This window comes from Anarhichas minor, unplaced genomic scaffold, assembly GCF_050575085.1.
Source record: "Anarhichas minor isolate MPS153535 unplaced genomic scaffold, ASM5057508v1 ptg000054l, whole genome shotgun sequence".
In the NCBI taxonomy this organism is placed as follows: domain Eukaryota; kingdom Metazoa; phylum Chordata; class Actinopteri; order Perciformes; family Anarhichadidae; genus Anarhichas; species Anarhichas minor.
In genome coordinates this window covers 3,281,465-3,306,000 of record NW_027466500.1, presented here as the reverse complement: position 1 = coordinate 3,306,000, position 24,536 = coordinate 3,281,465, and the positions used below count along the sequence as shown (strand labels likewise).

General features: G+C 40.7%; 2 protein-coding genes across 3 annotated transcripts; both read left to right on the top strand.

Annotated features, from left to right (window-relative positions):
• The first annotated feature begins 5,781 nt into the window (after positions 1–5,781).
• On the top strand, positions 5,782–12,832 carry LOC142931650 (transmembrane protein 26-like). Of its 2 annotated transcripts, none has more exons than XM_076075671.1 (5): positions 5,782–6,075; positions 7,416–7,512; positions 8,072–8,220; positions 8,408–8,487; positions 10,662–12,832. In XM_076075671.1, exons 1-5 carry the CDS (start codon positions 5,891–5,893, stop codon positions 10,967–10,969), a joined length of 819 nt encoding a protein of 272 aa, XP_075931786.1. In that variant the 5' UTR covers positions 5,782–5,890; the 3' UTR covers positions 10,970–12,832. The 2 variants fall into 2 exon arrangements, with proteins under 2 accessions (XP_075931786.1, XP_075931785.1); XM_076075670.1 differs by having other exon boundaries at positions 5,783–6,075; positions 8,024–8,220.
• Positions 12,833–14,698: 1,866 nt separating this feature from the next.
• Positions 14,699–22,835, top strand: perp (p53 apoptosis effector related to pmp22). Its single transcript, XM_076075673.1, has 3 exons — positions 14,699–15,062; positions 18,969–19,109; positions 20,951–22,835. Exons 1-3 carry the CDS (start codon positions 14,858–14,860, stop codon positions 21,160–21,162), a joined length of 558 nt encoding a protein of 185 aa, XP_075931788.1. The 5' UTR covers positions 14,699–14,857; the 3' UTR covers positions 21,163–22,835.
• Positions 22,836–24,536: the final 1,701 nt, after the last annotated feature.

Sequence of the window (24,536 nt, the reverse complement as noted above, 5' to 3'; positions counted from 1 at the left end):
TATCTGCTACCTCTGTCCAGCGGACATTTTCAGCCCTCAAACGCATTAAAACGTATTCAAGAAATACATGTAACGGTAAAAAATGTTTTAACATGTCCTCAGCATATTTCTCTGTAAGATGTGCAACAGGAAACACCTGCTGTGACTGCAAAAGGTTCCATATGAGACGACAGCAGAAGATACGCTTTCGAGGTGTTAAGAGCAAATATGCAAGACATGGCCCCCTCCTTCTCGTCTCCTAATTGACCTTTCTTACTGTCTCCTTTCTGTTTTGTGAGGGTATAAATTAGAATGTACGGAGATGATTCGTGGGGCATTCTCATCAGACTCTGCAATACGTGTCTGTGGATCTGTTCTCCTTGCTTGCCACGCAATAAATTGACTTTACAACTTTGATCATTCATCAGACTCTGTTTATTTGACATTGATTGAAAACCTTCACTTCCTTCTCCCGAATAGTCATAGAAATATTCCACAACAACTTGGTGTCAGAAGTGGGATATGCTGACTGTCCGTCAGGCTCCTGGGGACCGTCCGGAGAAAAGGCCTTTTCCAGGATCCACAACTGATGATCTTGCCTCATACCTCCTTAGACGAGAGAGAGAGAGCCGGCGAAACCAAGGAGTCCTGATTGACGTCACGCGTATCCAACGATAAAGAATTAATTTCTACAAATCGGTGAGAAGTTGAAATTCCAATTACTATTGATATCGTAAAAATAAGATATAACGGACACAGATGAATGATCAAGTAGTCATCATTATTTGGGGAATACAATTGTTTTTAACATTTGTATATTTGTTTTTTGAATTATTTATGTAAAATCCATTTAGAATTTCTGGAGCATCATTTTTACGTGTTTACGTAGAAGACAGGATTGTGTTATACGGTGAAGATTTAACTCAAAATAAAAACATTTTGAGATCGTAACACAGATCGCTTGACTACAATTGTTATAGGTTTGATGTAAGATCGTTGTTAAATTATCCAATACGTGAATTCTACTAACGAAACTGATAGGATAAGAATCGTGATAAACTAACTTAACGTGAACTTCAAATAAGGTTTTTGCAATAGTTGTTTCCTTCGGTAAAGAAACTTACGCTTTATAGTGACGACTATATTGTTTTTAAGATAACGTTAACGTGTCCACGCCTGAAAGATGGGTGGTAAGCAGAGTAAAAGCAGGGAACCCTCGGGTCCGATAGTGGATATGATGCGACAGAAACACGGAGACGGGTGTTTAGAATGCCTCACGTACTGGTCAAGGGAGTTTGGGTTTCCTGAAAACGGCTCATTGAGCGCCGCTAAGCTCAAAATGTTACGAGGGGATTTAGAAGGTAAATTGAAACAGATGAAAAATGGCAAGAAAGTCAAAGACTTGGAAATGATAGAGAAAAGTGTTTGACACAGTGGGAAAATGAGTGTGAAACTAGAGACAGAAAACAACTTATGAAATCTTTGATGTGTTTAAAAGAAGAAAAACTGATTCCAGACACACATAATCCATTATTGTCTCCCTCTGCTATGTATCCGAGTCTCACAGGAGCGAGCGGCCCCCTCCTGGACACGTGTTACCGACCTTCCCCACAGGATGGCGTACCACAACCACGACCACCACCACCACAACCTCCACCACCTCCTCCACCATACGCTGAAGCACCACTGGTGGGCAGACCAGCAACCCGGCTCCACACTCAACAGCAAGAACAGGCTCGCCTGGCAAACGAGAAGCTCCGACATAGTCCAGCCTCACCTCACCACAACCCGGTTGTCTCTCCTCCGACGGCTGCAACATCGACACCTGCCACCTCACCATGGTCCTACGCAGACCCGCATAGCTGGCGGGGTGCAGCCGGCGCTGTCGTCAACTGGCTCAACCCCGACACATCCGAAGCTTTCCAGGGGCCCATGATTCAGGTTCCAGGACCCGCTGATGGTGCTCCGGGTCTCGTGTTCAGAGCCTGGACTCAAGCTGACATTATGCAGGCCTCCCTACATCTGCCAAGCATCCAGAATGGCGCGGCTTTCGCAAAAGACTTCCTGATATTCTGTAAAGAATTTATGCCGACCGGCCCAGAAGTGCATCGATTGCTGGTAAAACATGTTGGCCCAACTGACTTTAGCGAAATCAGGGCCACAGTTACAGGGGCTGGCCATGACACCCGCCAGATCAAGCTTGTCTGGACAGCAATGGAAAACGGTCCATATGTCACTTTCATCACAGCCGTCTGCGAGGCTATAGAAACAGCTTTCCCCTCGAAAGTTAACATGGCATTGATTAATAGCACCAAGCAAGGTCGGACTGAAGATGTGACATCATATCACCAACGACTCATGTCTGCATTCCAAACACACAGCGGTATTGAAGAACCGGCTGACAAAACAGCAATGTCAGTGTGGGAAACACATCTCAAGAATGCTTTCGTCAACGGGCTGCTGCCAGACATCAAAACAGCCACCGAACGCTCCGTGATTGGCCTGGAGGACGCAAGACTTGATGAAGTGGTAAAACACGCACGACACAACTGCAAAATGCACAATGACACTCAAGCTAGACAGGAAAAGCTCTCCAAACAAACTGGAGAAAGAGCTCAGCTTGCGATGCTTCAAGCTGTCAAACAGATGACGCTAGGAGTTGAGGGAGGCCAAAGACAACCCACCCAACCACATGCCGACCGCATGAACTACAAACATCTACACTGCACCTCACACATTTCTAGAGGACAAGATGTTTGCTATGAGGACAAGTTTTTTGAAGGCCTCAATGATGCAATTGCCTGTTCCACACTGTTTTGGTCTACTTATAGATCTGCTGTATCTGTTTCTCTGACTCCATCACAGAAAGAACTGTTTGATGTTCCAGATTCAGCTCCACACATCTCGCTGACAAAAGGACGCGAGGATCAGTGGCGGGATTTGGGTCCATTCGTTGCACAATGCGAGGCGCTTACCGACTGGGAACAGACGCTGCTGCAAAAGCTGCTGCTCGACTTCCTGTCCCCACTTCTTCTGCTCTCATGTCCTCATTTGTCTCAGCTTCCTCTTCTCTTACAGCTATGCAGACGTTGTCCACTCCGGAAGAGCGTAGTTGTTGAGCTATCTCCATCTGAAGGTAAGAAACACTGTCTTGTGATGGTAGACATGTGGTCCAAGTGGGTTGAAGTTTTTCCATCGAGTAAACAAACTGCTGCAACGGTAGCAAAGGCTCTGATTTCTGAAATCATTCCCCGTTGGGGCATTCCTGCTAAAATATCAAGCGACAATGGTTCTCATTTTGTCAATCAGGCCATTACAGAACTAAGCGCATACTTGGGTATCGACTTAAGAACACACTGTGCTTACCATCCAGCCAGTGGTGGCGCTGTTGAACGAGAAAATGGAACACTTAAGACCAAGTTAGCAAAATGCTGTGCTGACACAGGTCTGCCTTGGACAAAAGCCCTGCCTCTAGTTCTGATGGACATGAGAATGAGAAAACGAACACGAAGCAATCTGAGTCCTTTTGAGATACTGTTTGGTCTATTGTGCAAAATAGACTGGTTTTAGGTCAACTGACTGCATCACAGGGTGGCGTTTGTGCTATTGTTGGGGAATACTGTTGTACTTTTATTCCAGAAAACGACGCTGATGGTCATATTATTGCACAAGCGATTCGCAACATCACTGAAATACAGGAAGCTATGGTTAAAGATGGTACTCTGCCTCCAGACTGGCTTACAGATTTATGGTACTCATGGAAGGGGATTTTGATACAAGCCGCCATTATCCTATGTGCTTTCTTTGTATTTGTACTTTGTGTAATCCCACTGATCAGACACATGATCTCTCAGCTCTTCGCCAAACAGATGACTATGTATACTCGTGTGGCAACTAACGACCAACGACTTGACCTGTTCCCTATTCCTGACAACCTCGACAGCGACACTGACTCCTTGGATGATTTCGATACTCGGGTGTGAAGACAGTTCTTGATTTTTATCTTTTTGTTTTTATTTTTGTGGTTATTGAACTGTATTGCTTGCTTAAAACAACCAGAGACTTTGTCTCACAAAAACATATTTTTGCAATATTGAAGTGATTAAAATGTAATCAAAAGAGTGGAATGTAACGGTAAAAAATGTTTTAACATGTCCTCAGCATATTTCTCTGTAAGATGTACAACAGGAAACACCTGCTGTGACCGCAAAAGTTTCCATATGAGACGACAGCAGAAGATCCGCTTTCGAGGTGTTAAGAGCAAATATGCAAGACATGGCCCCCTCCTTCTCGTCTCCTTATTGGGTATAAATTAGAATGTACGGAGATGATTCGTGGGGCATTCTCATCAGACTCTGCAATACGTGTCTGTGAATCTGTTCTCCTTGCTTGCCACGCAATAAATTGACTTTACAACTTTGATCATTCATCAGACTCTGTTTATTTGATATTGATTGAAAACCTTCACTTCCTTCTCCCGAATAGTCATAGAAATATTCCCCAACATACAACTGGGGAGTCTCGACTGTCTTCACTGGCGTCCATGAATCGAGAAGGGCTTCTTACTGGAACTAAAACGCACGAATGTACTGAACAACCGTGAGATTAAACTCTTTATTGACAAAGATAGACAAAGATTTAAATAGTCAACAGCAGCTCTGGTAAGTTAAATGCGTTTGTTTCTACATCTGCAGTAGCTCTAATATGCTTGTTTGTATATTATTATTTGTACAACTTGGTTTATGAAGATGGATTTTTGTTTGGTTTTATATGTGATAGGAACCATTGTTACGTCCTATGTTGCTCTGGGGACATATTTAGCCGGTGCCAGTGTTGCCAACTTGCCGACTTTCTCGCTTAATCTGGCGACTTTCCAAACCCTCATGGCGACTTTTTTTGTCAAAAGCTACTAGCGACAAATCTAGTGACTTTTTCTGGTGTTATTGGAGACTTTTCTGGTGTTTTGACGTTAAAGCACGTACGTTCTGCACTGTCGTGAACGAGCAGCGGGTGCTGCCGTGAGCCCCTCCGCCGCCCAAAAGTACTCACAGGCGGGTACTGTCACAGAAGCCTCAGGCAGCAGTCCCAGCTGCAGTCAGAGCAGAAAGGAGACGCAGTATTCTCTGCAGTTAGTGTATTTACAGGTGTTGGCTTCATTTCTACACGAAACAAATAATAACCGTAGCTGTGTTTCAGCTGCAGGACAGCAGTGAAGGCCGAGGTATCAAATGCACGGCCCGCCACTGGTTATTAGTATTATTAGTTACTATTATTAAGTACAGTGATCATGTGAACAGACTCAAACTTCTCAAAAGTCTCTCCAGCTGATCCAGCTGTGATCAGCTGATTCTCTATCATCAGAAACAGACATCCTTCACGTGATGCAACTGAGCAAAGGACATCTCATCTCTCTTAAAACATATTTCCTCGTTTCCTCTCTCCTCGCATGGTTTCCTTGCATCTCTCCATGCATCCCTGGTGGGAGGGACTAAGACGCAAGGAAAGGACCAAGTGAGGGAAACGGGGATGCAATTAAGAGACTTGGGATGTACCCTTGTTGTTATGCCTGATGAATGAACAGACGATGTGATGCTGCCCTCTCCTGCACATTTGCATATTTTAGGGACGTACCCATGTTGTCATTCATAAATCATTGATTAATTCTGAATGATGTTATGAGACACCTCGGTTTGTCATATAATAGCAGCCCACTGAGTCCAGCATAGCCTCACTGTCGTCTCCTGTCAGTTAAAACTGGGCGGGCCATCCTTTATAGGCGTGGCTTACACTTTGTTCAAAAAACTACATCCAATTTTTTCCCCCTCACTGTTGAAGCTTACTGGGATCTTAACTTTTCAGGAATAACGGGGACATCTGCGGTGCACGATACTGACCTTCAACCAGCAGCAAGATGTGCAAGTTTATATGTGCGATTATACCCAGAGCGTTATTTATCCTCGCCTCTCTGGGCAGCATCGGCTTTTTGACAGGACTTATGGAAGATGTCTACTACTGGTTCCTCGCTATCCTCTTGCTGCCGCTTGTCATTGAAATGATAATAACCCTTAAGACTCGAAAGGGACAAGATTATAAATGGTAAGATGAGGTGCATGCATGTAAGTGTTTCTAAATTATAGAACTGTCATGCTGAGGGTGCAACTTTACTGGAACGTACAGGATTTTCTTTTGTGTAAAACTAATCTTAACAACCTGGTTTGAAGATATTTTCTATGCTGAATAGATTTAGAGTATAATGCATGGATATTTTAAGCTTTTGTCAACTTCCCGGTTTTTATCACTTCCATCACCGCCCTAAGATATTAGTTGTTGTTTTTGTTGAACATTCAATGACAGCAGATATTCTTATTTAATACACAATAATAATTAAAAACAGTGCAATCGGCTACAGTATGTAAGATTGTATAAGAGAAGCATCCACCCATTCATTTCCTTTCTCATGCTCAGAGATGTCCAAAACATGTTTTGTTATCCTGTTTAACTATTAAGCCTTACAAGAAGCAGACATGTATCATGTGCTAGTAACTTGATATATAGTGAACTGAAAGCAAAGTGATAATAGAATACAATTGTAGGGCTGCAGCTACTTATTATTTTCATTGTAGCGTCCAAACCTTTAGTGTAAACCGTTGACGGGTGTTTCTGGTCCTAAAGCAAAACGTGTTTTATTGATCCAATTTCTCTCGTACAAGTTAGTGAAACAACTTCCTTTCTTCATAAAAGTACGCCGATTACCTCGACACACTTTAAGGATCCACAAATTGTTCCACAACTTAATGCACATAGCACGTTCCATATGACACGGTCGGAAAACTGCGGATCCATTCTGCTCCAGTTATTACTAACAACCGTAACTAACTGTCGCAAAGTGTCCTTAAAGTGAAAGAAGTCTGTCACTTACGTGTATTTCTTACCATAACAAATGATAACAACATCCTTGTAACATTCAAAGTAGAAACAGATGTGATTAAAGTTAAACATGTAAATACAAGTAAATTATTTACAGCAAATTGAATTTGGCTCTTACAGTCATTATCATTTCATCTCAATTTATTGTTCTGTTTATAGAATGCATCATAAAATTAAAAAAACCTAAGAACACATCTTCAAACGTCAACAGTCTAAAACCCAAAGATATTGTATTTAACTTAATATAAGACAGACAAAATCAGCAAATCTTCAAATTCCAAAACTAAATCCAGAACATTTTGCTTGGAAAATGGTTAAATGATTAGTCAATTGACTAATTGAATACTCGTTTTAGCCCTAAACAATTGTAATATTTATAACCAGGCTTTAAAATTTTATAAATTCCTGGTGTGTGACTTTTTAACACAAAATTGAGGTTTGATTTCCATCTTTTTCCCCATGCGTCTTTATGAAGTTGTGTTGATGAAGGTCTTTTGTTTATCTTGCAGGTTTTCTCCTCCTATCTTTCTGTTTCTCATCAGTATTATTCCCTCCATTTGGATCCTGGAGCTCAATTACCAGCAGGAAAAAGCCAGCGACCCTCGGGTACTCGACGCCAAAAACAAAAATACATTGTGTTTAAAAAAAAAAAAAAACAGTTCTTATGCTTTCTAATCTAATCTAATGACAGATGTTGGTGGGTGCTATTTTAAAAGATGAAAGTATGTAATTGTGACCTATTTGTAAGGATTCACGTCTTCAGTCAGAGTACTGATTACTGAGAGACAAACTAACACATTTTTAAGTTTTGGTCTTTTCATTGGATTTGTTGACAAAAAGTGAAATATAGAATGTCCCCAGCCTTTTTCTTTAAATAATGACTTTTTGGATTAGGACTCAACATGTATCGCAACAAATATTGGGTCCATAAATGGAGTAAAGAAATCTCTGCCTATTATAGTTATAACAGGGATGTAAGAGTCTACAATAATATCTGATAGAAACTGGCAGCATCACATGAGCTGAGAGCCAGCTTCATATTGAAGGATGCAAACCATTAAGTTTCTGACAGAGAAATAACTCTCAATCTCTCCTCTTTTTCAATAATTTTAACCAGGTGTTATCGACTGACTGTTCAGAACAGCTGCCCCTGTTTCTTTATCAGATCCTGCTCCTCCTCCTCATCGTGGGGAAGTGGCTCCTCCCACTGGGAGGCGGAGTCACGCGTGAGGAGCTCTCGCAACTTCTTCTCATTTTTGTTGGCACTGCAGCAGACATCCTCGAATTTACTAGTGAGACTCTGTCAGATGTCAAGTGGGTGGCTAATCATGCATTACATATAAGTATGTTCACACACATGTACAAACAATAGACACAAAGGGAACATAAGCACTTTTAAGGCAAGCTTACATAATCTGTGTCACCAAATCATGACATTACATCAATGCATTAATTAGTAAAAGCAGACTGACTTTGACTGTATTTTCTGTGTCTTTTCCAGAGAGACCAGTCCTCAGCTGGTCTACATTGTCTTATCTGTATGGACTTGGAGCATGCTGCAGTTCCCCCTACATATGTCTGGTCAGTGTGTGTTTGTGTCTTCAACAAATAATTTTGGTGCTTATTAAGCAGTTACAGCCGTGCACTGCTGTACATGACATCCTCTCAGTGTGGGACAATCCAAACAACGTGTTTAGTCAGCAGCGTCCAGACCAGTGCTGTATGTACACTGAGCAGAGAAAAGGATGTAAACCTGCCTTCTCAAATCTGAGGGAACAAAGGATGGTGTTTCATTAAAGACAGAAAGAAAGAACATTATAACGTTACTTTGTTCTCGGAAAGGACAACCCCAGTAATGATGTCAATCAGTCATAACCCAACATTATATATCTTACAAATGGATGTTGAGGTTCTTTTTAGTGATACTTTCATGTATAGCTTTACCGTCATAATGCATTTAGAGCACTCAGAGCTTGAATGCAAAGTTTTCTGTTGTGTTCACAAAGGAAGCTGCTTTTCCTTCAGTTTGTGTTTGTGTCCGCTCACATGGGTGTGTCTTTTTGTTAGTTAGTGCAGTCATGTCCAGTATGTTTGCATGCCGTGTAAACACAAAGTGTTGCAGACAGATGCAACATGTTCATCAGGGATGTAAGGAGTACTAGAATATTGTACTAAAGCTACTTTAATGAAATTTACTGAAGGAAAAGTATTGTGTAAATATGTACTTAAAGGGATTGAAATGAACCAGAAAAGAGGAAAAAATCTAACAATTAAATGAAAATGCCAATATATATAGATATATATATATATATCTATATATATCTATATCTATATATATATATATATATATATATAGACACTACGGCAGGAGCAACAAGCATTATCAAGCTACATAAATTAAATAATCTGACTTTTCTTATAGAATTAACAGTAGAATAAACTAGAAACCATCAAAACAACCGTGATGCTAAATCAGGCCAGGGGCGTGAAGTGGGGAAGGGGGCCCATCCCTTCCTATCTCCTACGTCCTGCATGCTTGCTTGGACCACACCCATCTTCAAACTCGTTATTCATTTTGATCTCAACTACACACCTGTAAAGTTTAGAATATGCATCTTGCATGGTTGTGACTCTAGCTCGTGACAAAATCTGTCCACAGACATTAATTAACACATGGCAAAGTACTCAAAACCGCTTCTGTGATAGTTCCGCTACGTTGTCTCCACAACCACGTTCTGCCATGATGACAAACACACAGACTCAAAAAGTGATATCAATACCAGCCACACACTGTCTGCTGGTAAACATAATCAAGGCCGACACAACACCGATTTGTAGCGAGCAATAAACAAGATAAACTCCACCCTTCACTCCTCAAATCCTCAAACAAAGGTTTCGGCTGAACGAAGCTCTGCAGTCACATCAGCGATTATTGTCACTAACAGCAGAAAGTCACCTGCAGGATCCACCTTAAGCATTATAGCATTTAGCATGTTTGCCAGATCATGCAGCATGCACCTGGTCACTCGACATTGTGGGCGTGTTTGATTTTGGTCAATTAAGGCGTCGCTGGTGTTTGATTAAATTGTTTTTAATGTTTTGTACTATTCACTAACCGATAACCCCCTCGCATCCCCACTCTGCCAGTGAGCTCAAACTACAACATGTATCACTTCCGGAGAGTCAAATTTGTGGAGCTGTTATCACCTTTTCGTGGGACTTTTGCACTCTGTAATGGATGCAACTTGATGCAACTAAGCAGGCTACTTGAAATAAAAAATAAACAATAAAGTAGAGATATTCAAAAAACGCCATTATCAAGAGTAAATGTAATTTGTTACTCCCACCCTTGATGGCTATACTTCTGATTTTCCCTTGGCTTTTAATGTAAACTCAACAGGTACAGAGTGTTACAGCAAAGTGGCAGAGCAGCAGAAACAGCAGGCAGAACGATTGCAAGTCAGGAATAAAAGGCTAGTGAGTCAGGCGAGACGGGTAGATAAGGGGTAGGAAGGGTCGACAACAGGAAATCAGTCCGGGATAAAGCGTTGGAAAGTCTGGCATTGAATAGCAAAGAACAATCTGGCAATGAGTATTTGAGAGGCATTTTTGACTTTTGAAACAGCAGTGGGGTCCAATAGTGAGGTCCATTTAGTAGCAGGTTAAATCAATTAAACAAAGAAATCAATACAACAGACTGTTACTTTGACTCTGAGGTCCTGTTTTTTTGTTTGTCTCCCCATTTTTTTTTAAAGTGGTGAAATCCAATCCAGACAGTGAGGGTGAGCAGGAGGTCGGCGAGGTGTCCCTGTTGTCCAAGTACAGCACGGACATCTGGAGCATCGTGACGGCCTTGTTTATCCAAGACGGGCCTTTCCTAGTGGTCAGGCTCACCGTCATGATCTACTACAACGTCTTCCACCAAATGCTGCTGTTCTTCACTGTTAAGAACTTCCTGGTGGTCATACTGAACGTGTACAGGTTTGTTGTTATATGCCAGGACTCGCGCAGTACCAAACCTCGGTCAGCTCAGTTAAAACACCGCCATGTATTCAGTGCTTGAATGTGATTATGTGCATGAGCATGTTGGGATGAAACCTGTTTTTAGTTGTGTATGAAAAGGCCTTGTTCAGATTATAACTGCAGTTAACTGCAGCCTGATGTCTATTATTTTAATGTCATACCATGGTATGACATTAAAATAATAGACATCAGGCAAACATCATGGAGGGGCCACAGAGGAAAAGAAGGGAGCAGAGCAAAACAGGACAAAGGTCAAGTCAGTTTTATTTAATACATACGACACCCTCTATCCTTTTCGACCCTTGCTTCAGATAAGGAAGAAAATATAAAATTGATAAAAAGGTGTGGGGGTCCAAGTAAAAAAACAAAATCACATGTCCACATTACTTAGCCTGGCAGCACAATAACATCAACAAATGTGGTCCCAAAGCACCACGTGTGCCAGCACCTACAGTAAGTGAAGCCAGGCTGCTGTTTCGGTGAGGACCGAACAGATTTATGACAGTGTGATGCACGGCGTCTTGTTGAGCGGAAGTGAGCCCAGGGACAACAGGAAGACAGGAAGTTAGTGAGATATACTGGATGCCATAAAGGCATAGGCCCAATCCCAATTTAGGGCTGTCCCACTGTCAAATCGTTGGGTGTTGGAGGTCCCTCTCGCAGACATTTTGAGCCCTTTATGAACCCTTTCCGTAAATCTGCATTGCTGCAGGCTTTGCCCAAGAGAATTACCCACAATTCATAGCAATGTGATGTTAAACAGGGGTTATTAGTGGAAGCATGGAGACTTTAAAAAAGGTCAACAAAGAGGACGGCACATGGGTGCTCAGCCTGAAATATTACATTTACTCAGAAACATTAAGGATGAAAGATTGAACATAAGAACGCATGAAATCAGAGGAATGAAGCAGATTATATTACACAGATTAATTCATCAAACAATTAATTTAGTCTTTGAAGCTGTTTGACAAAATCCAGTAAATAGATAATCAAAAATGGCCTCTCATCTTGTGAGGAACGAGCCTGGAAGACGTTTACATCATGGAGTAAAAAGTTAAAATGAATACCCTCAATTGGACATAATATTTTTTGACGTGGTCCCATTCGTATTTCAAGCCCTTACAGTCTCTCACACTCAACCATTTAACAGGTGACGTCAGTAAGCCTCTGAGGGTTCAGGGTCTAAGGCCTTAGGGGGGACATTGGGATTGGGCCATAAAGTGTTGACGCAAGCTGAGATCGAGGGAGAGCAAATTTCTTGGCTTAAACCAGACAGGAAGTTAAAACTGATTGTGAAAACATCCAATGGTAGTTGGCAGTTTGATAAAGCCACCTTATCAGCACTGGATAAGGAAGACCATGATTTTTGAATTGGGATGTTATCTTTACAAATTAATTCATGTTATTTTGTTCCTCTTGGATTTAAAAAAAAAGGAGAGACATGTTATTCACAAGTCAAAAAGTCATCAAATTTATGACCTCAAATGTATTCTATCCTTACTGTTACTGTTGGCCTGCTTTGACTGAGGGTTGTATCTCTGTGACATGCAAGAAACTGCAATACCCCTAAAAATAAAGAGACTGAAGGCACTTAAGATTGCACTCAGGTGATCAACTCAGTTTGAGTTGTGTTTGCTTCTTGCTCTTTAAAGCTATTCTTTACTGTATTCTTTATAATGCCAAAGAATCAGTATCATAACTCCCTGGTTTATGTAAACACAACCTCAGCTCAAACTGCACTTTGACTCGTATAATGGTTTTTGTCAAGTTATCTTTTGTATTTTTTTGTATCCGAGATAGTATAATATCCAATGTCGTCATGCAGTTATTTCTACCATGTTATAGTCATTATATGTTAATGTATTGTCCTGACACAGCACAAATAAAACAATACAAACCATTATCAGTTGTCTTATATTTATTTCTCATTATTTCAAAACGATGTCCTTAGAATATTGCTTTTACACAAGCAGTGGTAATCAACACTTTATGATTGGGTCTTCTGTGGCACATCCTGTATTATTTTACAGTAGCATTTATTCATTCAACCAGTGTTGTTGCTTATGTAAACAGACAAAAACACAAATACATACTCATTCTCTAAACTCCTCTCTCAAAGAATAAATGATGTGAGCATAAAACAAGAGTTCACCTCACAGTAGCTACTCTCAATATTTAAATGAAAATCCATTCTGCTGATAGTATTATCTACATCCACAAACACAGACTAATGTCTCCCCACGGTGGACATCAGAGTAATAACACCCACATTTCTTTCTTGTATCGGTGACAGACTCTGTGGGCTCATACAGTTTTTGTTTCAGTTTGATTTAAATGTAGAAGAGGCTTAACGTGAATGAGAAAGTGTCTCCTGTATCCCACTAGAATCACAAAGCCTGCTGTCAAAGTGTCACGAGAGTTGTTCTGTTATTCACCGTTATGAAGCGCGATAGATTGACTCCAGATGTTTACCAGTCTGCCAAAAGAGTTTCCCTCATTTGGTGTTTTGATGGTGGCAGAGTGTGAAAACAACAAAATCTCCCTCAGGTGTTCAAGTGGAACAAGGTATGGTGACTGAAGGCCACAGCACTTTATTCACATCATTTTAACGCTGAGTGGTTTTGTCCTGTTTGGAAACATCTGCATGTGTTAAGTTTCTCCACTCTTTTATCATGAAATAAGATTAACTTTATTGATCCTGTGCAAGCACTACAAATGAAGCATGAACAAAATAAAAGCCACTAACCACTAACATAAATATAAACTATAAAGTGTATTTTGACTGTCTTATTTTAGCAGCTTAAAATGAGGCAGTCACAATACACTTCATAAAAGCAAAACCAAAGTGGTTAACGTTTGCGATACTTTCTTTCTTGTTTACTTTATTTGTCATAATGAAAGGGAGGTCACACACATTTCTTATTTTTTTATTTGATTTAACCCTTATTTAAAAAGGGGACATGGTCAAGACAGCTGCGTAAAAAGTTCGTCAACAACAATTACCACAATAAATCATAGAATAAATGCATTAAAGTGTCAAAATAGTAACGCCCAGTGACAAGTACTTAAATATGAATTCGCCATTTTATTTGAAAGAGCTTTAAAATCTGCAAGAAACAAATAAAACTAATACATAAACAAATAAAATACAAATTAACTAAAATTCGGAGCTTACACTAAGCCACGAGCTAACTTTCTTTCTAAAACTTTTTAAAATAGTTTCTCATCAGTGTTAATGTATTCCAATTTCTTAAACCACAGAACAAATAGCCCTGTTGGTATTAAACCTCGACTAGAAAAAGTCAATACCTCAGATTTATGTGGTGACAAATATATTTAAGTCTTGGAGAACTGGAGAAATACAATAATTCTGTATCTTTCTTTCTCTGTAACTTATAACTACAGCTTTCCTTGTTAGAGTGCGCTGGGCTGTCATCTCGTGGTCACTTTATTTACTGCATTTACTCACCTACTTTCTCACTTCTCTTCTTCTCTACCTTTCCTCTCACACCCCGCCCACTCACTGCCCAGTCCATCGCTACCTGTTCAAATCCCCAACCTACGAAAATCACCAAGTTTACAAACATTACAAATCGTTGCTTGGAGTCCGGAATCAGGTTAAACAGGCGCCTCAACAGTTATCTTTTGTGGAGGGTGTAAAATGACACAGTGAATGGGGCTGGGCCTGATTCAGCTCCTACAGCCAGACAAGCCCAGCCCTTCAGGTCCCGAAACTACATGACACACTCGGGTGGGGCTTTATTTTTTAATCTCGTATGCTGTCCACACCACACCTATTGACAAGACATTCTCTTTGCGCAAAGACGCACGGGACACTATATAATCCGACGCACCACACCGCGCTCGCTCCACACGGCTCGTCCTCCTCTTTCTTTCAACCCCGCTCCACACACTACGATCGTCGGTCATGTTTCGCTGCGGGATCGCCTACCCCCGGTGCAAGTGGATCGTGCCCTTGCTGCTGCTCTTCGCCATTATTTTTGACATTATCGCCATCGCGGCTACATCGGGATGGGTCGAGGATGAGGAAGGCAATTCCCACTACACCAGTATGTGGGAGGAGTGCCGAGGCAGGAATGACATTTGGGACTGCAAGTCGCTCATGGAGTATCGTAAGTGTCTGTTTACACTCCATTACACCCTATCCAGGTCCTCCTAAACAGTAAGACTATGAGCGTTAGCACAGCCTGTGGCATGATCTGGTGATGTGTATGGTTCGCTGGGGTGTAAAATTCAACATTCACTTCTTGTAACTTGAAGGACTCGACCTCTGAATACGATCCAAAACTCCCGGCGGAGGAGGACTGAGGCCTACAACACTTTCAGTCAGTCAGGCGGACTGAACTTTGGTCTTAACTATGATTCACTCGCTTTTTTTTTTTTTATCATTCCCAGCTTGAGCAAATACAGGAGGCATGATGGAGGTTTCATGGAGGTGCTGTAAATTATGCCCAACAGCCTTTTTGTTCAAGTTCACTTAGAATTTCACATGCCTCTTCATAAAGTTTATTTGCGTAGCCCCGGTATCACATAAAGTGTCTAAGGCCCTCAACATCAATGGTTCCAAGATAGAAAACTTTTAAAGAATCAAAGAGAGGCCCCCCCCCCTCCTCATATTGTGGGGTGGGAAAATACAGCTATAGAAAATGATTTAATTACACACCTGTCTGTACCTGTCAAAATACTTCAATAATGAAGTCTAAAAGTCCTCCAATGGAACAGATCCTATGGCGGCTCTGAAACCGGCTGCTTCCCCCTAAAAACAACCACTGCCAGGAAATACGGCACGTTTTCTTCTTTAATCTGATTTTAATATACACAGTGAAGCAATGTCATTCCAGATTGATTTAATAACACGCTGGATAGAAACTGTGACTGGGGCAGCACATTCCCAGCCAGCAGACCAGGATTCAGGAAGTCTTCCCGTCGCTGTGTTCATGCTTTACTTTATACAACTATTGTTTCTAAAGGCAAGAAAGCGGAACATGTTTGCTACGACAGCTGCTTGTGCTACACCTGGCTGACACCAACAGTATACCATCACAGCTCTATTTTTACTAGAACAACTACTTCTAATAATACCACTAACAATAAAACATCCCAGATGTCTGCTCTTCTCGAGACTCCCTTACGAAAACAGAGTTGAGTTCTAAAATCATTTAATTCTAAAAAACCAAACGGAGAGTGGTCGGTATCGGTTTGCTGGTTCAGCAAGTTTTTGAACCACAACCTCACAACGCCTCTGGCTGAGTTGGAATATTTGACATAGTTTGTGACCTACTCTCCTGATAAAAGCGGGTAAGAAGGAGCTTTAAGGATGTTCGTCTGTCAGACGTGTTCTCACAAATATGGATATTTATAGACAAAGTGTTAATGAGATTTTCCTCCAGTGCAGACGTCCAACCAAAGACGCATGAAGTCACTGACGCACACACACACACTCTCTGAAAGTGTGTTGAACAATAACTGTGAACAAAGCAGACTTGTGTCCTCTCACTCGCTCTCCTCAGGTTGTATTTGTGTTAATCCACAATCCCACGCTGAACAACAAAGACTGCACTGTTGCTTTTATCAGACTCTGTGGAAGTCGGCTAGAGAAGCTAAACGGCACGTAGCTCCATATGGAGACATGGCCGATGGTACGAATGCTTCCATCTGAGCTCTCATGAGCTGCATTCATCAACATGTTAGTGGTTTCTTTTGATGGCTGCTATAAACATTGTTTAAAGTCATTACTGTATAACCCGAGTGCTAACCTGTCGACCTCAAGCCCATCAATTATTATAGCAATTATCTGACACGGTGCAATGTGGGGCTGCAATGATTAGTTCATTAATTGATAACCAAAAGAACATTTTGATAATCTGGATTTGTTTTGAGACAAAAACAGCAAAGATTCGATGGTTCTGAAATGTGAGAAATTGCTGCTTTTTAAAATGAATGTTCTGTGTTTTTGGACTGTTGGTCGGACATCTCCTTTGACTCTTTGAGTTTATAGCTGTTTCTTAATTGATTTAAGATGAATAGAGAAAGTGGTCATTAATGTCCTCTATATGTTTACAAAGCAACATTACAGCAGTAATCGTTGGTTAAAATCCTCGTTCCTGTGAAGTGACTTGTCTTATCTAGATGTAAATTCCAAACCCCACAACCTTTCCTGTTTTTGTCTTATTGTGTGCATGTGTTCCTGTGTGTTTGTTAATGTTTACACAATGGTTTGATGAGAACTTGTGGGTATGGGGGAGGGGGAGGACCTTCACTTTCTTCACGCCATCTTGGCAGTTATGAGTGGGAACTAGAGATGTTAAAACACAAATGTTTTTAATTAATTCCCGTAATGTAAGAAGTATTTTTTTCATTTATTTTCTGGACTCATTTGAAGTTTCAGATCGAGTAGTTTGAACTGAACTGTCTGCTGCTGCTGCTCTCAGCAGGACTGAAGGGGTTAAAACAGCTGCCAGAGAACCTCTGGCTGGATCTCGGATACATTTTTGCTGCGAGGTTCCTCTGAGCATTCTTGAGTTACAGTTCTGGTCTAAATACTTGTGGGGATATGTTGGGGAACTGAAAACTGAGGAATCAAAACATGACCGTGCAGTCGATGGACCCAAGCATGCGTATGTTATGTGGAAGCTGCAGCTTTTCCTGTGAACTACAGGAGTAAACATGTTTTGGCACGAGCGCATCATTGGCAAAAAACATGAGACGTAGATAATTATTTGTTAAAATTAGTCATTTCTGAAGGGAAGGGCGATATATACCCATCAACCAATATTCTAAAGAAATGCCAGTTTGACAGCTTTATAGCAACATTTGATTTGCATATGATTTTTGCATAAATGCAATGAAACACATTGATTTGAATTATGGATTAGCTGAAAACAGACATTCCAGTCCGTGTATTTTATCCATTTACAGCTTTTCAATTGGATTTCCTGAAAATGTACCATATCCCGCAATATATTGATGATTCAATATAAAATTACAAGGGTGCAACTAACTATTATTTTCTTTACCAATTGATCTGCCAGTTATTTTCTTTTTAGTGTTTTGTTGGTTTCCAACACACAGATTCAGAAAGTAACTGTGTGATATGACAGCGTTCAGTAGCTTTTACTTCCTGCCGCTTCATCGGCGAGAAATGAAACCGGTCGAACTAGTCTGGTGTGTGTCGGTTTGTGCAGGATGAGAGTATGTCAGGCTGAGGCAGGTAGGGACTGGCCTGAACACACGCAGGTGTGAATAATTCAGGGTGTTGGCCGATCAAGTAACGGCGTATTGGGTGTAACTGCATGTTTAAAATGCACACAGTGGGGTTGGCTGTAGTTTTAATACATTTAAAAATGTCAGGATTATCTGCATTAGTGTTAGTTTATTTGAATAATAGACCGTTTGTATGATGATAGTTGATCTGCATGTGTAAATCTTAATGCATAGACAGGTTTATATTTCAAACCTGTTCAGAACACTTGTGAAAGAAGAGTGAGAGGTTTCCGAACACAGATTATATTTTACACAGTAAAAACTGAAACACGTTTTATCTCGCCTCATAGGGTTAGTACAAAGTGTGCGGTACAATTTTAAACTGTTATAAGTGCTTCATGCGCTTTTCAGCCCAAAGATCTGCGCCCACGCTTGATGGGAGTTGTCTGTGACTGTATCGGAACGACAAGTTCCTTGTAATTAAAGATTTCAGCAGAACATCGTGGAGTGACAAAGCGAGGGGAAAGTGTTGTTCAGGGTGTGGCGGCGGCGGCGGTGGTGTGTGTAGCAAGTAGACAGGTTGCCTCCTTCGCTCTCCATATCAGCCTGAACCTCCCTAACCTTGTGTGACGTGCCATCATGAGTTCATGCTGTTGGGGGGGGGGGGGGAGGGGAGAGAGAGAGAGATGAAGATTCCTAAAATTCTGTAAAATATAATAATACAAATAATGTCCCGTCTTTTAACGTTTTTTTACGAGTATTTCCGTTTGCTAACATGTAACTAACCAGTGTGCTTGTTTGTGTTGTTGCCTCAGCTTGGGCCCAGGCAGTGGCTGCTCTGATGATCATTGGCCTCCTCATCCTCATCCTCGCCTTCATCGTCTCCTGTGTGGCTCTGTGCGGCTCGCTCAACGTCACCCTTCTGCCTTTCGTTGGAGTCTTGTTGATCATTGTTGGTAAGATACTCACGCATGCAAACGTTATACATTTCAGCAACTATTACTACTTAGACATTTGGAAATTAGTTCGAGATGTTTGAAGTAGATTCCGAAGGAGTTGGCGGTAACAACGAATAACCACAATCGCCGTGTTTCAGTTGTCTCAAAGCCTCAGTAATGAGCAGTAACTGTATACGTGCACGAATGCCTTTATAAAGTTCTGCTGTAGCTTGATATGCCACTTAATTCTTTACTGATATGCCAAAACACCACCTTACTTTGAAGAATATATAGAACATGTTTTTGTCTAAAGACGCCTTTTTACATTGAAGAGAAGAAGCCAAAGTTCTCAAATGTCAAATGTTGTTTAAAAACAAGCAGCCATACAAGACGTTTGCCTAAATAAAATGGTCTAAAATCGGCATAATTAAGATTTGAATCAGTAAATATGTTTTAAAGAATCAGTAAATTGAGAATTTTAGGATTTTTGAAATTAAAATGTATTTATGAGGTAGGTCGTTTTATGTCATGTCTAATGCTGACAAAATTCCATTAAATTTGACAAATGAATACTAAAAGTCATTGAAAGGTTGTTAAGAAATCAGGGACAGACTGAGAGGGAGTATGAGACTTCAAGGCGAGGCAGAGAGACAAAGGGTAAGAGAATGTGTAAGAACAAAGGAGTGAAAGAGGAAGCCGGAAAAAGTCAAATTCAAGCTTTAGGAAGGATATTTTAAGTGGGAGTGATTAAGGGAGGAAAACCAGACCTCAATCCCAAAGAGAAGGGGTGAACACGGTGATGTGTGAAGGTTTGACGTAGCAACAAAGGGTGTCGAGGAAACAGAAAGTGAGTTGGACGTTTTGCTGCTGAAAGAGGGAAGGGCAAGGTTTTGGTGTGACCATGGGAAAAGATGGTTTAGCTGTTGATGTGACTGACTAACCCCACAGAGAGTCTGAGGAGGAGAATGTGACAGAGCGACACATAGACACACACACACACAATGATGCATACAGCTTTCACTGACGGGTGAAACAGCCAGTCATAATTCACAGGAACTGTGACGTTTGTTTTTAAATGTGTCGGAGGGAGTTGAACGTAGTTTGGCACTTTATTTTCCTCTCCATGTTTTTATGAGTTCATTTTTTTCCCTCTGTTCATTTCATTCTCTGTGTTTTAAATGTTTTGTGTTTTGATTGAAAATCACTGTGAAATTGTTCTAGAAAAGAAATCTAAATAGATAAAATGTAGTATTATATTTATGAAGTGATGGTTAGAAAAGTTGGTGAGTTGCATTGTTATACACAAAAAAAGGTGTTCTAGGAGGTAAAAGGGTGATTTTAATAGTAAAATATGATTTTTACTCAGTACTTCACTTCTGTTTGGCTCCAATCCCTCAAATTGAAAGTGTCAAAACCCATGAACGCTACAGAATATTTCAAAATTCACTAGGCTCCTTTTACTCCTCTGTCAGGTCTCTAGTATCATACTCCTGACCTCGCAGAGGCAAAACAGTACATGAAGCTCTTCAGAAATTGTCGGGATGTTTCAGATTTAACAAAAATAAAAAAGAAATCTGATGAATAAAACAGTCTGTGTTGGGATAAAGTATCACACCTGATACTTTACACCCTTTCTCAAGATTAACTGCTTGGAAATTGTTCGAGGCGACTATCAGGGCCTAGCCTGCTGTTACTGACTCACCTCGTTGTCACAGATATCATTATGTGGATGTAACTTTGACACTCTCATGTGAAGGTATTTTCCACACCCTGCTGTTAGTGTCGGTGTATATTCGTCCAAAAGGCTGCATGGCTGATTTATAAAAGGTCACCTCTCTCTCTCTCTTGTCACTCTGCAGTGGTTCTCCAGATCATCGCTCTCATCATCTACCCCGTCAAATTCAACGAGCAGCTCTTCGAGGGCCACTATTACTACACCTGGGCCTACGGCTTCGGCTGGGGAGCCACCATCCTCTGCATCGGCTGCGCCATCCTCTTCTGCTGCCTGCCACGCTACGAGGATGAGCTGACCGGCCTGGCCAAGACCAAATACCTCTATTCCTCTGCTTAAAGACTAAACCTGCACACATTTCCACTTTCCACTCTGAGCTGGATCTGCACTGGACAATGAACGTTTTTACACTGTACCATTTCACCAGAGATCCACGTTGGCTCAGTTCAGTTCAGTTAGATTTGGTTCGGCAGTGGAAAACCCCTCGAGGTCAAAAGCCTGGGGTGATTCTTACTGGAAGTGGACTGTAATTGGATGTCGCATCTGCTTTAATGTACATTTTAGATGTACATTTCATCGTAGTTTTTTTTACCATTCTGCATTTGAGTGAGACTTCTTCCTTGTTGTATCTGTACTTTTTACCAGTAATTCTCAATGCAAGATCACCCAAGTGCACTTAACCTAAGGGAATTAATGACGTGTAAAGCATAACTTTAGCCTGATTTATTTTTAGAACAACCTTGGTAGAAGAGAAGTTAACACTAAAACCTGCACAGGATGGAAAAGGAATATTAATCATAATTTGGTTTTGTCCCACGTGTTATAATTAGTTTCTCTCAGTTCTTCAATGTGTATTTTATTCTGTTTGTGCTTGAGGTAAGAAGGAAGCAAAGGCTTAGAGTCAGAAGCTGAATGTAATCTACACATATAGAAATGTAGTTTTAACAGTCGTGTTTGCACGCTTTTCTGCTGTCTCCAGAGTTTTATATTCTTACTTATTACCAAAGGGGTTTAAGTGTGGGAGTTTGTTGTGCCGTCTTTGTGTCTGTTCTGAGCACTACTACTAATACACTTGATGAGTAGACGCAGCGTGTGGCGGTTTATTGACTTGGCTGCAGTTTTTCCATCTCTGTCACTCTAAACTGGAAGCAAATTCAAATGAATTTCCATTAAGCTTGATCATTTATCTCTCGTGGAAATTTAGAAAACGTGTCAAAATGTTGTCTTAAAGGGACCAATATAAACTCTGAATCTCCGATTTCATGTCATGTCAAAGTAGAGAGTCCATTCAGAGAGAAGACTTTCCTTTAGAGATTAAAATAGTTTTTCAGTCACAGACGGATGACCAATCATGTATTTTATTAAAGCCCTCATAAGATTTGATAATGTTCTTTTGGCTTACTTCTGGTTTGATGAGGCACTGAGACCAAGGTGTACAATCTGCTGACATGATGTGCATGAAGCCGGTGCCTTAGCTTCTTCGCTGGTGTGTTTTTGAATGTCATATCAAACTGATCAGTCTGGTTTTACTGACTCACGTTTAATCATTGTCAACGGTTACATTTCTCTCCATGCCAAGACCAAATTAGTGCCCAGACCAAACTGTGTTGTTTTTATTACATGAAAGAGTTCTGACGAAAGATCATTTGACTGTTGAGTGTAAAAAGAGACGTGATGATTGACCTTGGGTCAATAGTCAAAGTCAGCAAATTGCTGCATAAATATTGCAAATTGCTGCATAAATAACTAACCCATTTGAATCAACTAGTTTTAACTGAGAATCGGTGAAGGTGAGGTCAAATAAGAAAAACAAACACGCTTTTATACTTACAGGCATGAATCTCTCTTAATGCCAGCTTTTTCAGACATTATTGTATGGGTATATAATGTACTATAGAGAATGTGTTATTAACATTCACCCACTTCTGGAAATCACCCAGCTGTTCTGCTGTAGTATGAATTGATTATTTTTGGTAGTCTGTGTTTTTATGCAATAAAAAAAACTTATTTTACATCGCAGTGGCCATGTTTATGTTTGGAGGGAGGAAGAGAAAGGAAAAAGAGAAAGTGCATATATTGTACAATCTTTGTCTTTACTTTAGTAGGCAATAAAGATGATCGGATTTCTCAAGGACCAATGTAAATATATATTGTATAAACACCAGAAATGTCCAGAAAATCCAGTTGCAACCTATACAGTATGTGCAAATGATGTTCCTCTGTCAGTGTTTGTACTCAGACTCATATCGGGTTGTCCACACACACACACACATAGGCTTGTGGAGAAGTTGATAAACAACACACAGACACACCGATGTGAGTCATGAATTACGACATGCACACACACCCAGAGAGCCACACCCTGTGTGGGAATTAGACGTCGCTCAGCATGTCTTGACAGCTCTGGTTTCTCTGTGAACGAGTGTGGAGAGAGAAAACATGCTCAAGAGGCTGGGGGGGGATGGCATGAGGGTGAGAAATGCAGTGTGAGGGAGACAGTAAGAGAGTAAATGAAGGACTGTGGGAGGGAGGGAGAGTAACAAGTATAAATTCAAAGGAGGGGAAAAAACAGCAATAACAAGATAGACACTTAATTTGGGTAATGTTCTTTTCACCCCATTACATGTTCTTGTGTGTCTCATTTTACTTTAAGTCAGAAAATTGATGCTCTATTGTTCTCTTTAATGACTGACATGTTCAAGCATGTATTAACTACAGATGTATAATATAATATATGCCTCTACTACAGACTCTCCACAAACACTAAAAACACCATCAGCCTTTCTGGAAATATTTCACAAAACCTTCTCAAACATGAGAATTTACATTATATTTCACCACGTAACCTACAGGACTACAAAGATTGAACTTGGTATTACATTAATAGTCACTCAACAGCAGTGGTGGAAGAAGTAAAAGTACCAATACACCAATCCAAAAAGATTCCATTACAAGTAAAAGTCCTGATTTTCAAACCCCCTCCCCTGAAAATCAAGTATTCTGATACATAATTAGAAGAAAATAAATCCATTTAAGAAGTTTTGAGGGTCACAAACCAAATATATTGGGAACAACTAGTTGAATCTTTAATGATAAATGTAGTTGAGTAGAAGTAAAAAGTGGCACCATAGTACAAGTACATCAAAACTGTACTTCAGTTCAGTACGCACGCAAATGTACCTAGTCACCTTCCACCGCTGCTTTCAGTCATTAGCGTCAGTATTGACTCGCCTACTGACAGTTTGCCACCTAAATGAATCACAGGGTGGCTCAAAATAATAGGTCTAATTCACAATGTGTTGGCCACCTGGCCAGATGCATTTTTGAAAACATATCGTGGTACTGTATCTCAGAGAGGTAGAGCTTTTCAAAATACAAGCTGTCAACGAGCAGAGCATGTCAATACTTCCATGCCCTCTTGTTGTGAAGAGAGAAAGACATCCTGGTCTTGTGTTTGTTTACCTTCCATTCATCTGTGTTGCTGTACAACGGCCACTAGAGGTCAGGCTCGATCAGTAAATCAGCTTCTGTTGCATCTTCCACCTGTCCAGCCCACATGCTTTTCCCTCTCCGGGTTGACTTGAGCTTTTAGAGGTGTCTGTGGAGTTTACCCCGACACAAAATGATTTTAACTGGGGGTTGGTTTCGATCCGCCTCCGAGGTGCTTTCCACTGAGAAGAAGAGCCAGAAGAACATTGAGATGTTCTCCTCAG

What these genes read in the sequence shown, in the direction of transcription:
- LOC142931650 (XM_076075670.1), top strand. Translation starts at nt 5,891, where the DNA reads ATGTGCAAGTTTATATGTGCGATTATACCCAGAGCGTTATTTATCCTC. An exon ending in AAAAAGCCAGCGACCCTCGG is followed by an intron (nt 7,513 to 8,023) that starts GTACTCGACGCC and finishes AATTTTAACCAG; the next exon opens with GTGTTATCGACTGACTGTTC. An exon ending in GAGACTCTGTCAGATGTCAA is followed by an intron (nt 8,221 to 8,407) that starts GTGGGTGGCTAA and finishes TGTCTTTTCCAG; the next exon opens with AGAGACCAGTCCTCAGCTGG.
- perp (XM_076075673.1), top strand. Translation starts at nt 14,858, where the DNA reads ATGTTTCGCTGCGGGATCGCCTACCCCCGGTGCAAGTGGATCGTGCCC. An exon ending in CAAGTCGCTCATGGAGTATC is followed by an intron (nt 15,063 to 18,968) that starts GTAAGTGTCTGT and finishes TTGTTGCCTCAG; the next exon opens with CTTGGGCCCAGGCAGTGGCT. An exon ending in AGTCTTGTTGATCATTGTTG is followed by an intron (nt 19,110 to 20,950) that starts GTAAGATACTCA and finishes GTCACTCTGCAG; the next exon opens with TGGTTCTCCAGATCATCGCT.